The sequence below is a fragment of the Ctenopharyngodon idella genome, chromosome 1, assembly GCF_019924925.1.
Source record: "Ctenopharyngodon idella isolate HZGC_01 chromosome 1, HZGC01, whole genome shotgun sequence".
NCBI lineage: Eukaryota > Metazoa > Chordata > Actinopteri > Cypriniformes > Xenocyprididae > Ctenopharyngodon > Ctenopharyngodon idella.
The window spans coordinates 22,877,441-22,894,086 of record NC_067220.1 but is presented as its reverse complement, the minus strand read 5'-3'; the positions used below and the strand labels follow the sequence as shown (position 1 = coordinate 22,894,086).

Here is a 16,646-nt window from a genome sequence, read left to right as displayed (position 1 = left end):
CATGTGGAGTGTGTGTATTTTGTTTGATAACCAGTAGGTGATGCTGTCACAACACTTTTACAGGAAAGTATTTTCCCTCCTTTACCTCAGAATTTGTTAAACATCTGTCTAAATTAAAGGGTTAATTCACCCAAAAAGGAAAATTATGTCACTCATTACTCACCCTTATGTCGTTCCACACCCATAAGACTGTAAGACCCTTAAGTTCATCTTCGGAACACAAATTAAGATATTTTTGATAAAATTATCTTATTAGCCCCTATTGCTAGCAAGAAAATTAACACTTTCAGATGTCAAAAAACAAATTTAAAACAGTTCATGTGACTACAGTGGTTCAACTTTAATATTATAAAGCGACGAGAATACTTTTTGGGCACTAAAAAAACAAAATAATGACTTTGCAACAATATCTAGTAATGGCTGATTTCAAAACACTGCTTCGAAGCTTTACGAATCTTTTGTTTCGAATCAGTGGTTTGGAGCGCCAAAGTCACGTGATTTCATTAAACAAGGCTTTGTTACGTCATAAGTGTTTCACAGTTTCAATAGTTCATGTGACTTTGGCAGTTTGATACGCGATCCGAACCACTGATTCGAAACAAAAGATTTGTGAAGCTTCGAAGCAGTGTTTTGAAATCGGCCATTACTAGATATTGTTGAAAAGTCATTATTTTGTTTTGTTTTTTTGGCGCACAAAAAGTATTCTCGTCACTTTATAATATTAAGGTTGAACCACTGTAGTCACATGAACTGTTTTAAATATGTTTTTAGTACCTTTTTGGACATCTGAAAGTGTTAATTATCTTGCTAGCAATAGAGGCCTCACTGAACCATCAGATTTCATCAAAAATATCTTAATTTGTGTTCTGAAGATGAATGAAGGTCTTACGGGTGTGGAACGACATGAGGGTAAGTAATAAATGACAGAATTTTCATTTTTTGGGTGAACTAACCCTTTAACAACACCATATTCTGCTAGTTTCACTACCACTATATATATATATATATATATATATATATATAAAGTTTTTTTTTTTTTTTTTTTTTTTTTTGAAAGAATTGAACTAAACTTTCCTTTACATTTTTGTGAGATTTAGAATTTTTCCCCAATACGCTTTTCTTTCTGTGCCAGCTGGAGCTCAGAGATCAAAATTACATATTTCAGTTTATTAATTGACACCATCTACATCAGATCTGTATCTTTTTGGTAAAATGTACCATGTTGAAATTGGAACGTATGCTGGAACAGTCTGTAAACTAAATAAACTAGGAATTTCTTACTGAGAACTATTTACAAAAGTAATACTTTGTCCATCTGTACTAACTGATAACAGTTTAGCATTTTTTTCTGAAAAATTGAAATAATATTAAATAATAATAAACTGAAAGAAAATCACAAACTGTGGTGATTTTCATGTTGTTATCCATTGGTGTTTCCATTTTTGGCACCAATTCCCTCGGACCTTAAGATATTAATAGCACTGACCAAAAGCTTTCAACAGCTTCTCTCCCGCTGATATTCTCCACCTCCATGTGTCCCGCCCAGACACTGGCACGCCAGGGATGTGTCACTTCATCTTACAACTGTACTTACAGTCAGTGAGGCATATCACATCCACCCTATATGCCCCACCCCACCCCTCCATGAACACAAACCAACCAGCAAGCTTCATTCTTGCACAGCCACAATGTAAACATTTATCCTGTTTCCAGACTCACTGCGTGTCAGCAAACACACCAAAGACTAACAGTGTTTGTTGCACATACTGTGACAAAGTACATATTTATACATTTACTTGTATTTCATGTCTGAAATTGTGTATAAGGGATAACGTACAATCAGTCATTAGGATGATCAGGTCTTGGATCACCCTGAATAGGAAAAGTAGATTTTCGGTAACACTTTACAATAAGGTTCATTAGTTAACATTAGTTAACTACATTAGTTAACATGAACTAATAATGAACTGCACTTCTACAGCTTTTATTAATCTTTGTTAATGTTCATTTCAACATTTACTAATGCATTATTAAAATCTTGTTAGCATTAGTTAATGCACTGTGAACTAACATGAACAAACAATGAACAACTGTATTTTTCAACTAACGTTAACGAAGATGGTAACACTTTAGTATAGGGAACATGTATTCACTATTAACTACAACTTTTCCCTCAATAAACTCCTAATTTACTGCTTATTAATAGTTAGTAAGGTAGTTGTTAAGTTTAGGTATTGGGTAGGATTAAGAATGTAGAATAAGGTCATGTAGAATAAGGCATTTATATGTGCTTAATAATTACTAATAAACAGCCAATATTCTAGTAATATGCATGCTAATAAGCAACTAGTTAAAAGACCCTAAAATAAAGTGTTATCACAAAGATTAGTAAATACAGTAACAAATGTAACGAACATTAGTAAATACAGTAACAAATGTATTGCTCATGGTTAGTTCATGTTAGTTAATACATTAGCTAATGTTTAACTAATGAACCTTATTCTAAAGTGTTACCAGATTTTCTGACAAGAGGTCTTTTATTCAATGTTGCCTGGGACAATGATCATTAATATGAATTCTAAATACATAAATATGCCATGTATATTTATATTCCTGTATACAATATATCATATACATTATTTAAGTTATAAGAAATCCATGTTAATATGAATCAGTGTTTTCCAGTAGTTAACTAGACTATTAGGCCACAGTTTCATAATGAACCAAAAATATTTAGGTAACACTTTACAATAAGATCCTATTAGTGAACATTAGATAATGTGTTAACTAACATTTAACTAACAATGAGCAATATATTTGTTACAATATTGTTTAATCATTGTTAGTTAAAAAATACAACAATTCATTGTTAAATCATGTTAGCTCAGGTCCATTAAATATATTAACACATACAACTTTTGTTTTTAATAATGTATACAAATAAATGATGAAATGAATGAATGAATGAAAAGTCATAGTTAGTAGTTTATATGTGTTCCCTATACTAAAGTGTTACCCTTTATACTTATCTGTAATGTTGAGTTTTGCACCATTGCTTTGGCAAAGCATCTGTCCATTGAACTAAAATTGAAATTGCAATATGACAGTGTGCTTATAAAATCGCAAAAGGCTGTAATCACAAAAGATTTCACCTGATCTCAAAGAGTATATACATTCAAACCAAAAATTATTCAGACATTTTTTATATTTTTGCTATATTTTTACTAGTTGGTGCAGGACACTATAGTTAATTTATGTAAGTGAGGATAGCAAAATAAAGTAAATTGTGACATATTATACCCAAAAATTCTTCATACAGTGGACTACCAATAAAACTGATAACAATTTGGAACCAAAAATTATTCAGACACTTTGACCTAACCATGTTTTGCTTAAGTGTTATCTGACATAATTAAGATTATTTTTTTCTGACACAGTTTAACTCTGAGATCTTGTCATATTTTATTACCATTTTTTTAAAGTATAGTGAATAAACTGTATTAATGAATGAAATGTTCAAGGTGTCTGAATAAATTTTGGTTTTACTGTATTATCTTATTCCAGTAATAACAATCCTGCATTTTCATGATCTTAAATTTCTCCTGGACATGGCCGAAGACATCCAATCAGTGTCGTGACTTAAAAATAGGTCATCACATTGTATCGCTAATCATTGCCTAAATGTCAGAAATATTTGATGCAAGCAGCATGAGTCACTCTTTGGACGATGCAGGGGACTGGCAGTGAAGAGTGTGTTTGCCTGTGTTCTTACATGTTCAACTTGCTGGTGTTCTCACATACTTTCTCTTTTGAACAGCAGTCTGAGCTCTCATCGCCAAGCAAGGGTTGATAATTCCTTGTCTTTCAGCTCCCCTCAAAAGAGCTCGTGATTGGAGATGACAAATGAGGCGGTAAGACAGGTCAGACTGCAACAAGCTCAGGTGTGCTAACATGACTGTTAAAGTATCAATGCACCAATGCTCCTATTCAATGAAAGATTAGACTAAAGTTTGTTAGAAACAATCTTTCTAAATAAATCTTTTAATACTGATGACTTAATCACTTTTTTTATTATTTCATTTAGCCTAATAATATTTTAAACAGCCTTGCTTTGACTGTCATACGGAGAGAGGAGTATAATATAAACGTAGGAAGCAAGAGAGACGTATTTCTGTTGTAGTAAAACTGTTCTTTACAACAAAAAGACAGAAAATTTCCTCTAGTTATAGAATAAATAATCTAAAGATGTTCATCAGAAAACCAGTGCCAGGTAAGAGTTAAATTAGAAGAAAAAAGGGTGAGATGAGGGTGAAGGCCAGAAGTGGCAGTAGGAATGTGTGTGGGTGTAAGACGGAGAAACCTCGCTGAATATTGTCTCTGGTAAAGTGTACCTGTCTGCTCCAGTGCTCTCAAAGTGGGCCTGGAGCCTATTTTATGACCTAATGTCCAATTCTGTGACATGTCTCCAGTCAATCAGGATTTGTGCAGGAATTTAGATAAGGGACCTGATAGCAAACAGTGGGCTGAATAATATTCCACCACAATAATGTATAAATATAATTTTTAATATGCTGATTTGATGCTCAAGAATTTGTTTTATTAATGTTACAGTTAAAACAGTTCTGCTGGTTAATATTTTTGTGGATACTGTTTTTAGGGTTATTTTATAAACACCAAAAGAACAGCATTTATTTGAAATAATTTGTAACAATGTAAAAGTCTTTGTTGTCACTTTTTAACACATGCTGAATAAAACTATTAATTTCTTTCAACCAAAAAAATATCTTACTGACCCCAAACTTTTGAACGCAATTTATACCAAAGAAAATGTATTCTTTATTGCTTTAATGCTCTTGAAAATAATCTCCAGGCATTGGGTGCTAAACCACTTTAACTTAATTTTACTTTTAATACACAACATAACACAGAATGTGATTGACAGAAATACAGTGGGGAGATGAGTGACAGGTGGACACATATTTGGGTGCAGCTTCAGAAAAAACAAAGCAGCCGTTCACCCTCAGTGTCAGCTAAAGAAGCAGGCACACACCATGCAAAACAGCTCAGTGAGGGCACCATTTGTTGTGCAAATATACTAGTCTATGCAAATGAAGCCACACACACATATACTTTGACATGGTGTGGGGCAGCCACAAATAAGCATTAAAAAAAAAAAAAAAGATTGACCGATTTACTGCTTTATTTACAGGTAAAAACATGAACAAGGGTACTTTTCACAACCAAACAAAAATGATATGTGTTCAAGTTTTCTATTATTTCTGTAAACCTAAGAGAAGGAATGGGAATGACATGACATGGCTTGGTAATGCTAATGGGTATTTACCTTTATATGATGATTTTAAAGCAAAATAATCAAAAAGGGAATAGAAAATAAAGAGTAGTCTGCTAAAAACTGGCAAATAACTCAATAAAACTGTGTTCCAAGAAAGTCCAATAGACAGATCATGCATGCAAGTCTAAACCCAGAATGCACCTGTTGTAGTGTAACCCAAGGCGATGGGAGTTGTTTATTGATAGAGATTAGTCTGATTGTCGAAGTGCTTCCCTATCCAGGGTGAGCCCGTCTCTCTAGGACAATAACGCACCTTTTCACCCGACCATTGAACCAAAATCTGACCAATGTTGCGAATCATAGTTGGGTCTGATCCACAGAGAAAAAGCTTTTTTGTTCTTTTATTGTTTGCTGCTGTGACTACTTTCTAGAACTGGTTTCTGGAGAGCAAGGTTTTAGTTTTAAATAACAGAAAAATTAACGCTAAGCATTTGATAGTGGTTAATCAGCTTTTAAAGAGCAGGAAATTAGTGTATCATGAAATCATAATCAGACTACTGCCAGTAATAATAGGGAAAATCCATCGCACAAAGCAAAGAAAATCAAGTGTGTGAGAGCTTGAATACTTGTGCACAAGATGTGGCTTGCGTTGGCTCTTTGCTTTAAGAACAGGTAATCCAGTAGTGTCAGTGATTGAGGAGATACAAATCCTGCAGTAACAGACATGCAGGTGGCACTGGAAAAAAAACTGCATACCATGCAATTTTTTTCCCTTTGTCTTTGTCAGGCATCCCCAAATGCCAACCATCCTCCAGCTCTCTCTCTCTCTTTCACTTTGAAAGAATTCATAGATAGATAGATAGATAGATAGATAGATAGATAGGTTGATAGATAGGTCGATAGATAGGTCGATCGATCTATCAGATTTTCAGCAGTGAGATTTGGGATTCTTCAGTTGAAGAAGAGTTCTTCATGTTCTCTTCCTTAATATTTTATTTGTTAAGCTCAAGATGAAATAAGATTTCAAAACAATGTTTGTTAAATTAAAAGGTTCAACATGTTAAACAGCCAAAATCCTGCCAACACTTAACTAAATCTGCTGGAGCTGAAAGATTAGACGTTGAATGACATTCATCAGAGACATATAGCTTTGGGTGTTCAGAAGACTAGACATCATGCATGAACTCATAAAGCAAGGGATGTACACAAATACACATATCTGGATTACATTTTAAAAATCAGTGCTATGATTTCCAACAGTTGAACAAGTTAATTTCAATCACCACTCTGTCATTTGAAACAATATACATGAATGGCAAATAAACAAAAGAAATAAACCTCAAAGTCGACAACTGTGGAACTTCATTTCATCGTCAAGTCCCAGCGAGGTGTGGTCACATCTGTCCTACTAGATAACCAGTTTTGCTAATGAGAGAGAACATTCCTTGGAGAACATTGAACCTTCACACTCACAATACAACTGGATTGAGCAACCCATTCAGAAGCAGGCAGGGGGAAAGAGAATGAGCTTTTGAGCCAAAAGAAGTCTATATGTGTCTGCAGAAATGTTGGAAAAGTACTTTGGTGGCCAACATCTCACTGTATACTCTCAGACACATGGAGCCAACTCAAAGCCATGAAAGTGATATGCATTGTTGCACACTGCAGAGGTGTGTTTTTGATGCTTTCAGGCTATTTAATTACTATCTTTTAACACTTAGAGTAAATATCCTGTACGTTAAGCCAAGCCACCTTTATTTACATAGCGTATACAAAATAGATTGTTTTGAAGAGGCTTTACAGTGATATACAGGAAAATAATGATTCAACGATGCAAACAGAATTCAGTAATTATTAAGTTGAACAGTAATTATTCAGTTGAAATTTGTTCAATGTTGAAGAACAGAAAAAATAAAAATACCTTCAACGGAAGACATACTTCCAGAGATGACTTAAAACAGTCCCAAATAGAGTCCCAAATACAGAGTATATGGCTATGTTCACACTGCGAGCCTTAGTGCTCAATTCTGATTTATTGCTCAGATCTGATTTTTTTGTATAGCTGTTCACATTGTTGTTGTTTTAAATGTGGCCAATATCAGATTCCAGTGTGAACAGATCATGGACCTGAACTGACCTGCATGAGCACCATGCAGCACGCTGTCATACGGAAGCAAATACAGAGGACATTAAAGTAAGAAATTACGTGTTTATTTATTGGGTGATCTGCCTGAAACCCAGCGAATTTATGTGCCGGCAATATTAAAAACAAAGACAAGAATGCAAAAAAAAAAAAAAAAAAAGGTTTAGCCTTATTAATTTGTGCAGTTGTACACTCACAAATCACTATTTTAAGGAGGATGAATCCAATATGTTCTTGCACACATGTGCAGAGTAAAGGGTAGGCCTATGTAACATTGTATCGGATTTAGGACCACATATGAAAGTGGCCCAAATCAGAATCTAAAAGATCAGATTCCATGTGGTTTGTACTGTTCACACTGTCATGACAAAAACAGATCTGAGTCATATACAGTCAAACCAAAAATTATTCAGACATTTTTGATAATTTTTCATATATATTTACTAGTGTGTACAGGACACTAAAGTTTACTTATGTAAGTGAGGATTGCAAAATAAAGTAATCTGTGACATATTATACCCAAAAATTCTTCATACAGTGGACTACCAGTAAAATTTGGAACCAAAAATTATTCAGACACTTTGACGTGACCATGTTTTGCTTAAGCGTTATCTGACATAATTAAGATTATTTTTTCTGACACAGTTTAACTCTGAGACCTTGTCATATTTTATTACCATTTTTTAAACTATAGTGAATAAATTTTGGTTTGACTGTATGAGCAAAAAAAAAAAAAAAATCATATTTGGGCCATATTTACCTGCAGTCTGAACTTAGCCTATATGTGTGATGTGGAATAACAAAATTCACTGAAAAGTTTGTAATGGAAATGCATGGTAAAATGCTTCCTTCTTTGGGTCGACTTTATCTTTTGAAAAACTTTCATCTGAAAATCTTTTCAGACTGGTTGTTCAATTTATATTTTTTACTGAGTAATTCTAATGCGAATGTACAGTACACAGAGCAGTGCTGATTGGCCGTGTCAATACAGACAGGTGGCTGCCTTGTGGAGGATCATAAAGAGTGAACGTTAGCCGAGAGAGGCAGCATTCTGCTTCAGTTATGTAAACTGGCCGGGCCTGAGAACCAGTCAACCGGCACTAGGAGTTTGCATTGCCACTGACAAAGCTTGGGCTAAATGCAAACAGTATACATGTTGATGTACACACAAATACACATGATCATAACTAATGCACAACACGCAATGAATGAATAAATAAATAAATAAATAATGTAATGTAATGTACACTATCTGTGTAAATAACCAGGAAACCAGGTAATGTTCAATTCTTTAACATACGGGAAGAACATAATGGGTCAGATAATCAATTTCATAATATTCGATTGCTCATATAAAAGGAGAAACATCATCTGTTCATGTAATTAACTGTGTTTGAAACTCTGGAACTGTAAATGTCATATACAGTTGGAATGTCAATAGTGTAAATAAATTCCCACAAAAATATTAAGCAGCATTTTCAACATTGATAATAAAAACCTTTATTAATAATTGATCACAATTAAAAACTGATAATAATTGAGCACCAAATAATATGAAAATGAAATAGGAATAAATTACATTTTAAAATATATTAAAATAGAAAACAGTTCTTTTAAACGGTTTTAAACTTTTTACTGTTTTTTTTTTTAAGTAATAAATGGTCTTTCGGAGCACTTCATTCAAAAACATTAAAAAATAAGAATTGTTGAAGTGATTGATTTAAATACAATATTTTTATGTTTTATAATACGAAAAAATAAAAACAGTACAAAGAAAATATTTGTTTGAAGGTTACTGCATAAATATTAAAAAAGAGAGAGAAATCATTTCTTGAGGAGATGACAAGAAATCTACAGGGGACTTGTAATGTTTCTATGATGCCTATATTATATTTGAGAGGACAGTTAAGCAAGGGCAGATAAGCTTGGCTCTCTAGTTCTTAAGCACAACCTCTCTGCGAACGAGACTAGACTACCACCACTACACTATACCGTTACAATAGGCTCTACACTTCTAAAAGCAGTGACATTCAGTTCTATCACATATCAAATGTCTGACACCTCCTTTTGCCATGCAGTTATGTCCACACCACCCACAGCCGGCTTTAAAAATAATTGACCTGTAATTGTAATCGGCTAAAAAGCTGTCAGTGATTAAATTCTTAAGTGAAAGCTATTTTAAATCCTTTGATCCTAATGATCATTAATACTTCAAGATCAAGTAATAACAAAAGCACATAAATATGTGTAAGATCTCCAGAATTGGCTGAATTTACCAGCTTGTAAAGTGCTGAACACGCACTGAGATACACATGAACCATGGCAGTAGCAAATAAGTGGCCATGTTATACACTGAACGCCTGAGCAATTAGTCATGTCTATTATTCTAAACCAGCAAGCATGAGGAACACTAAGAGCAACCCAACACAAATAAACTGTCACCAGCATCAGAGGGTTATTTAGAGAGTCGTCAGCTATGCTAACACTCAGAATAACACACTAGATTTGTCTGTCCTCTCACTAGCTTTTTTTCCTAATCAAATTACAGTTGGGATCATTATAAAATAATAATGATATTGCTAAAAAATAAAAAAATAACGAAAAAAGTAATGAACAGTGGATATGACCAAATCATCAATAGCAGATGTTTTTTCAAATGAAATAATAATTAGTTATCTAATTTATAACACATATAAACAACAAGGAATAGAGTTTGTGAATTCTTTTACATATGACACAAATAGTCTAAAGTGACTTTTTAAATAAATAAAGTTTTGTTTTGTTTTTTTGGGATGTTAACATTTTTCACCTGAAGAGAGAGGGGGTGTCAGAGGCTTTTGCATGGCTTGTAATGACAAAACTCTGATTTACATAATTCATCAATAGATGGCCTCTTGAACCATTTGGAAAAACATAGTTCTGTTCGCAATGGAATACATACACTTGTGCAAAACATTTTTCTAGTAAAATAATTCTAACAATGTTTTACGTGATTTTTAAAAAAAAATGCTATCTACTGTATATGCTTTTAGCGGCCACTTTGAAAAAAGAGATTAGGTTTGGACAGATAATACAACTCTTTTGGCTATTTGATGCAGGCAGCAGACATATAGTATAGTATAGTAACTTCAAGCATATTATAGATAAAGGTTAGTCTATATGTAAAAGAAATGCAAAATATTATATTTATTTCATTTATTATTATTATTATTATTATTATTATTATTATTATTAGGTTAGGGAATTTCAGGAGAACAATCAACACCAAACAATACACATATTACACACACAAGAAGTCAAAAAACAAAACAAAAAACAAATTTTTTTGTTTGTTTGCTTTGTCATTCAAGCTTTTTGAATCTGTGCCCATGCACAAAACTCCAAGGAAAGCGCTGGTGATTTCTACAGAATTAAAATTCCTGTCATTCTGGCATAACTGCCACATTTCAAATACCATAAATGGAATACTAATGTACTGCTTATTGCATAAAGAATACACTGCCTCTTTTTTTATTATTATTATTATTTTAAAATAGTTTATGAAATGCTGACATGGTGTGATAAAATAATAAGACAAGAGAGGTTCACTGATGCCATTATTCTGGTTATTCTGGTTCATTCTTTATACTGGAAATTACAGGTCAAGTTAAGAGCGTTGCAATTTCAGATGCAGTATTCCATGTCTGCTGTGTCACACATTTTGACAAATGTAGTAGGCTACATAGATAAAAGTACAGAAAATGCTCTTTCAAACATAGAATTAAAATTTTATGCAGAATCATTATTGTAAAGTTGGTAACATTAGTTAATGTATTAACTGACATGAACTAACTGTGAGCAACACATTTGTTACTGTATTTGTTCATCTTTGTTAACGTTAGTTAATGAAAATACAGCAGTTCATTGTTTGCTCATGTTAGTTCACAGTGCATTAACTAATGTTAACAAATACAACTCTTGATTTTAATAATGTATTAGTTAATGTTGCAATTAACATTAATAAAGATTAATAAATGCTGTAGAAGTGCAGTTAGTTCATGTTAACTAAGTAGTTAACTAATGTTAACTAATGAACCTTAATGTAAAGTGTTACCGTAAAGTGTTACCAAATAAATGATAACAGCTGCATATATTCATTTTAACAAAGTGCATCATTCAGATTTGTGGCAATGTACTCATGCATTACCATTTAGATTACGTGACACAAATTTCAAGAAAAGGTCTTGACAAAGATAAAGAGAAATGGATTGTCAGCATGTATTAATTTAATTATGTCTTTACCATTATTAATTGTATAGCCAGAGCTGTGGCATTTAATAAATTTAACGCTGTAATGTGTTTGGTGTATGTAGACTAATTGTTTTGATGTCCTTTGGGTGGGCGGGCCATATAGTTATTCGTGTTTTTTTGTTTGTTTGTTTTTTAACTCTGATGACGTCAATGATGGCATGAACAAAACATAGGGTATTAAGGTAAACTTCTTCTCTTAAATGTAAAATCCTCTATGTGATAAAGAGCAACATTTTATGACTCAACCCTAGAGCATTTTCTGCCAACTGCACAAGGGTGGGCAGCCCTCAGGAATTATCCTCTATAAATCCGTCGAGCACAAGAGATTACCCTCAGATGACAGGTGAGGAATCTCTTTGTAAGCCCAAGCAATGTTTAACCTTTACAGAGAGGCTCGTTGTCTTGGCGTCTGTCCGAGGAACAACTCATCTCAGCATAACCTCTCAAACTCTCCAGGCTCAAGACCCCTCATTTGGCCTCAAGTGCAGATTCTCCAATAAGAGGTTTTGCCTAAGTATTTGCTAAGTACTAGCTTGAAGCAAACCACTGCATGTAATGCATGAGGCCCACCTGATCAGGTCAGAGAGGTTGTTTAAGGACAAAATTTTATAATTCGCCTAAATCAAGAAAACTCCTCAATGAGAATCAGTATTTAAACAGGGCTACTTTCCATTTAAAAACCACAACAATCTTGGTAACAATTCCAGCAATTGCATTTTTTGTATTCCCTTTATTAAACATCTCCCTAACATGGAAACAGGATACCAGGCCTTGGTATCAGCCTGTCTATACCCACACACCAAAATGTGACCCAGATTTGCATGCTGTTAAAACAGAGGGAGGCACACGCTGTGGCTTATAATAACATATTTACATCTTCTCACACAGATGAAACCGCCTGACACGGCACTAAAGAAAAAAAAAAAAAATTCTGCGGAGGCAATGGAGTTTGTGTTGCCACTAAACAGGGCTATTAGAGCTCAATAATGCCCCACTTTAGCCAAAATGAATCCCAATCTGTTTTGCTTGCTACAAAAATAAACTGACTTGTTTTCCATTAGCTTTCGGAGAGCTAGAAAATTAGGATCTCGAAAGAGAATGAGCTGCATGTAGGGAAAAAGTAAGATGATAGGAGCCACTAATCTATAACAAACAAAAATAGGATGAGTACTCAAATAGTTGATACCAATAAATCTTTTTTTTTTTTTTTTTTTTTTCTCTGGGGGGGAAAAAAGTGGCAATAATGAGTACAGTAACTACCTGAGAGTCTTGAGAACATAATCATAAACAGAAAGCATTGTCTGAGATGGAAGAATTTATAACACACTGATTCAACAGATTTCAACATTTTTATTTGTTGGCTACAGTGTACTTGTTTCCACAAAAGTTGAAGTAAATAAATGTTAACAATTGAGAGAGCACTTGTAGGTATACAAATCTGCAGAGGCATGTGCTTTCAGCCACGTGACAGATAACCTGCTTGAGGAGGTGTGGCTAATAACTCTTCAGGTAGTGCGTTCCTTGGGTTACACAGCCAGATATTGACTGCTCACTTCTCTCTTCTACGTTACGAAGACCACCATCAAATAAGGCTGTTTATGTGAGTGCTTCCATTTTTTTAAACTTAGTCTTGCAAGAATTGCTCAGTTTTAAGGGCATCACTGCATAAGGACACACCTGATGTTACAGATGAAGTGCAAAGGAACTGATATTTCTGGTTGGGGAATTTAAGGTCTACATTATGACTGGTATTTTTTCACCAGAATATATTCAGCAAGCTAAGCCCATTTGTTACTCCTGACAAAGAACCAAGCGAACCAAAACTGTGACAGTCAGACTATCGTGATTTCCAAACTGTGGTACCATTGGGATTCATTCTTACTACAGTCATGCCTGTGGTTAAAGTGGAGAGTGATTCTCCCTCTGAAACCACTCTTCCAGTGAATGACAGTCAGAGAGCAGAGCCGCAAAGAGGGCGCCGGAGGAAGAGGCCCCTTCAGCGAGGCAAACCACCATACAGCTACATCGCTCTGATCTCGATGGCCATTGCCAACTCGCCTGACCGCAAACTCACTCTGGGAGGGATCTACAAGTTCATCACAGAGAGGTTTCCTTTCTATCGAGACAACTCCAAGAAATGGCAGAATTCCATCCGCCATAACCTGACACTCAACGACTGTTTTATCAAGATCCCCCGAGAGCCAGGTAGACCTGGAAAAGGCAACTATTGGGCACTGGATCCAAATGCTGAAGACATGTTTGAGAGCGGAAGCTTTCTAAGACGCCGAAAGCGATTTAAACGCAGCGACTTCACTACATATTCATCGTATGTCCATGAGTCTCCCGTCTTCTCACCAGTCCAGATTGCACGCTCAGCCTACGCCAACTCGGTCTACTCCAACATGGCTGTGAGCCCGCCATACGCACAACAGCTGCCTTCCGCCTACTACCAGTCCTCCACACCAAGCTTTGGCGCAGGTCAGTCGAGGGTCTTCAGAATCAACTCTCTCATTGGGTCGCCTAGCAGAATGGGCCAAAGCGCAGAGATGATGCCTCAGCAGTCTTGCCGCAGTTTCAGTCCTGAGAGTGGCTCCTGCAGTTTGGGTGGACCAGGTTTCCAGCATCAGTCCTGCAACGGGGAGACAGTGCTGTCGTGCTGTTCTAGCTCTTCAAACAACATGGCATTTGCCTACTCCAGCCCGGGACATGGACAAACTCAGGTATCATATCCACAAGGCAGCACCCAGGCATACGGGCCAACAGGGAGGGTGGCCATCTCCAGTTTGTCTCCCATTGCTGGTGATGCTGTCGGAGACCCGTATGGTAGAACCTCCCCTGCACAGCTGGGCTCTTTTGTTCAGTACAATAACTCTGGTCCAGTAGGAAGCTCAGGAGCCTATATCAGGCATCCAGCTTACTCAGGTAATATGGACAGGTTTGTGTCTGCCACCTAACAAAGATTGGGGATCTTTTCCCATAGTGAGAACCGCTGGCACAAAGGAACATTTGGAGAGACCATTTTAGTGAACATGAAAAACATTGTGAAAAACAACTGTGATATTTAAAATAATGTTGTTGTTGTTTTATTGTGATTCCCTCAATAGTCAATTGAAATGTCAATGATCTCAATTTACACATGTACAGACCTTTCCTATTACAACACTGTAAAAAAGCACAAAGTGCTCAAGTTAAAAACAGATGTTTACAAAGGTCAAACTTTTTTTTAAAGCAAGGTGTTTTTTAATTATTTGAGTGAAATGTGTTCATATGCTTTGTATATGCCTTTCTTATAATTGCCATCTGTGGTAAAAGTATAAAAGCTTCCATTTATTATTCATTGAATTAAGTTACTCAAGTCAGTGATATAAAAATGTTTCTACAAGAGGCTGTGTTGCTGGATCTTTCAGAGGATGAGGATTTTGGAGAAATCATATTTAATTTTTTTCTTTTTATATTGAATATATGCACAACACTAGGCTTTAAACAAAGAAAATCTTAAAAAACGTACTAAAAATACATACTTAAGCGGAACTCTAAATTTACATAAATTTTAATTTATTTCACTTATTTCTCTTTTAAACGTATTTCTAAAACAGATCATGCCAAATTATACTTTTTTCCTGGTTTTATATTATTAAAAAAATAATACAGCATAATATTATATCATTTGAAAGAACAATCAATCAGTTCATTCATATAGCACTAAAATAATTTTTAAAATGTATATTAGTTAAGGAATTGTGTATATTCTTTTAAAGGGTTAGTTCACCCAAAAATGAAAATAATGTCATTTATTACTCACCCTCATGCCATTCCACACCCGTAAGACTTCGGAACACAAATTAAGATATTTTTGTTGAAATCTGATGGCTCAGTCAGCAATATTTCTTCTCTCAAGATCCATAAATGTACTAAAAACATATTTAAATCAGTTCACGTGAGTACAGTGGTTCAATATTAATATTATAAAGTGATAAGAATATTTTTTGTGCACCAAAAAAAACCAAAATAACGATAGTGATGGCCTATTTCAAAACACTGCTTCAGGAAGCTTCGAAGCGTTATGAATCTGTTGTGTCGAATCAGTGGTTTGGTCACGTGATTTCAAGTTTGGTGGTTTGACACGTGATCCGAATCATGATTCCATACAAATAATTCATAATGTTCCGAAGCTTCATGAAGCAGTGTTTTGAAATCGGCCATCACTATACAATCGTTATTTAGTTTTTTTGGCGCACCAAAAATATTTTCGTCGCTTTATAATATTAATATTGAACCACTGTACTCACATGAACTGATTTAAATATGTTTTTAGTACATTAATGGACCTTGAGAGAGGAAATGTCATTGCTGGCTATGCAGGCCTCACTGAGCCATCGGATTTCAACAAAAATATCTTAATTTGTGTTCCGAAGATTAACGAAGGTCTTACGGGTGTGGAACGGCATAAGGGTGAGTAATAAATGACATTATTTTGGGGTGAACTAACCCTTTAAGCTTTCAGCCAAATATTTAAAACAATATTATAGCATGCAGTTGAACGCAAATTAACAGCTGGTTTTAACAGGTTTTTAATGTTGGTTACAATGCACATATTTAATTGACAACAAAATGGTCAGAATAAGTGCAAAAACAGGGTGAGGTAAAATAATTAAAATAGGTTCCAAAAAGGGGAGTTTCACAGCGATGCCATGCTGTGATGCCATCTAAATTATAAAGAATCATTTTGGGTTCCCCAAAGAACACTTTCAGTGAACAGTTCTTAAAAGATAAAAAAATTCTTAGGGTGAAGAACATCTAAAAAAAAAAAATAATAATAATAATAAAAAAAATCTACCTTTAAAAAAAATCCATTACCTTTAGTGCAATGGAAAGTTTCCATGGATGTTAAAGAGTCTCCATGGATCCATAGATGCCAAT

At 34.7% G+C, this 16,646-nt stretch overlaps 1 protein-coding gene across 1 annotated transcript; it reads left to right on the top strand.

Annotated features, from left to right (window-relative positions):
- Positions 1 to 12,396: 12,396 nt before the first annotated feature.
- On the top strand, positions 12,397 to 15,110 carry foxe1 (forkhead box E1). Its single transcript, XM_051898562.1, has one exon. The coding sequence runs from the start codon at positions 13,616 to 13,618 to the stop codon at positions 14,678 to 14,680; it is 1,065 nt and encodes a 354-aa protein (XP_051754522.1). The 5' UTR covers positions 12,397 to 13,615; the 3' UTR covers positions 14,681 to 15,110.
- Positions 15,111 to 16,646: the final 1,536 nt, after the last annotated feature.

Excerpts from the sequence above, each read along its gene's own strand:
- foxe1 (XM_051898562.1), top strand. The coding sequence starts at position 13,616 with ATGCCTGTGGTTAAAGTGGAGAGTGATTCTCCCTCTGAAACCACTCTT.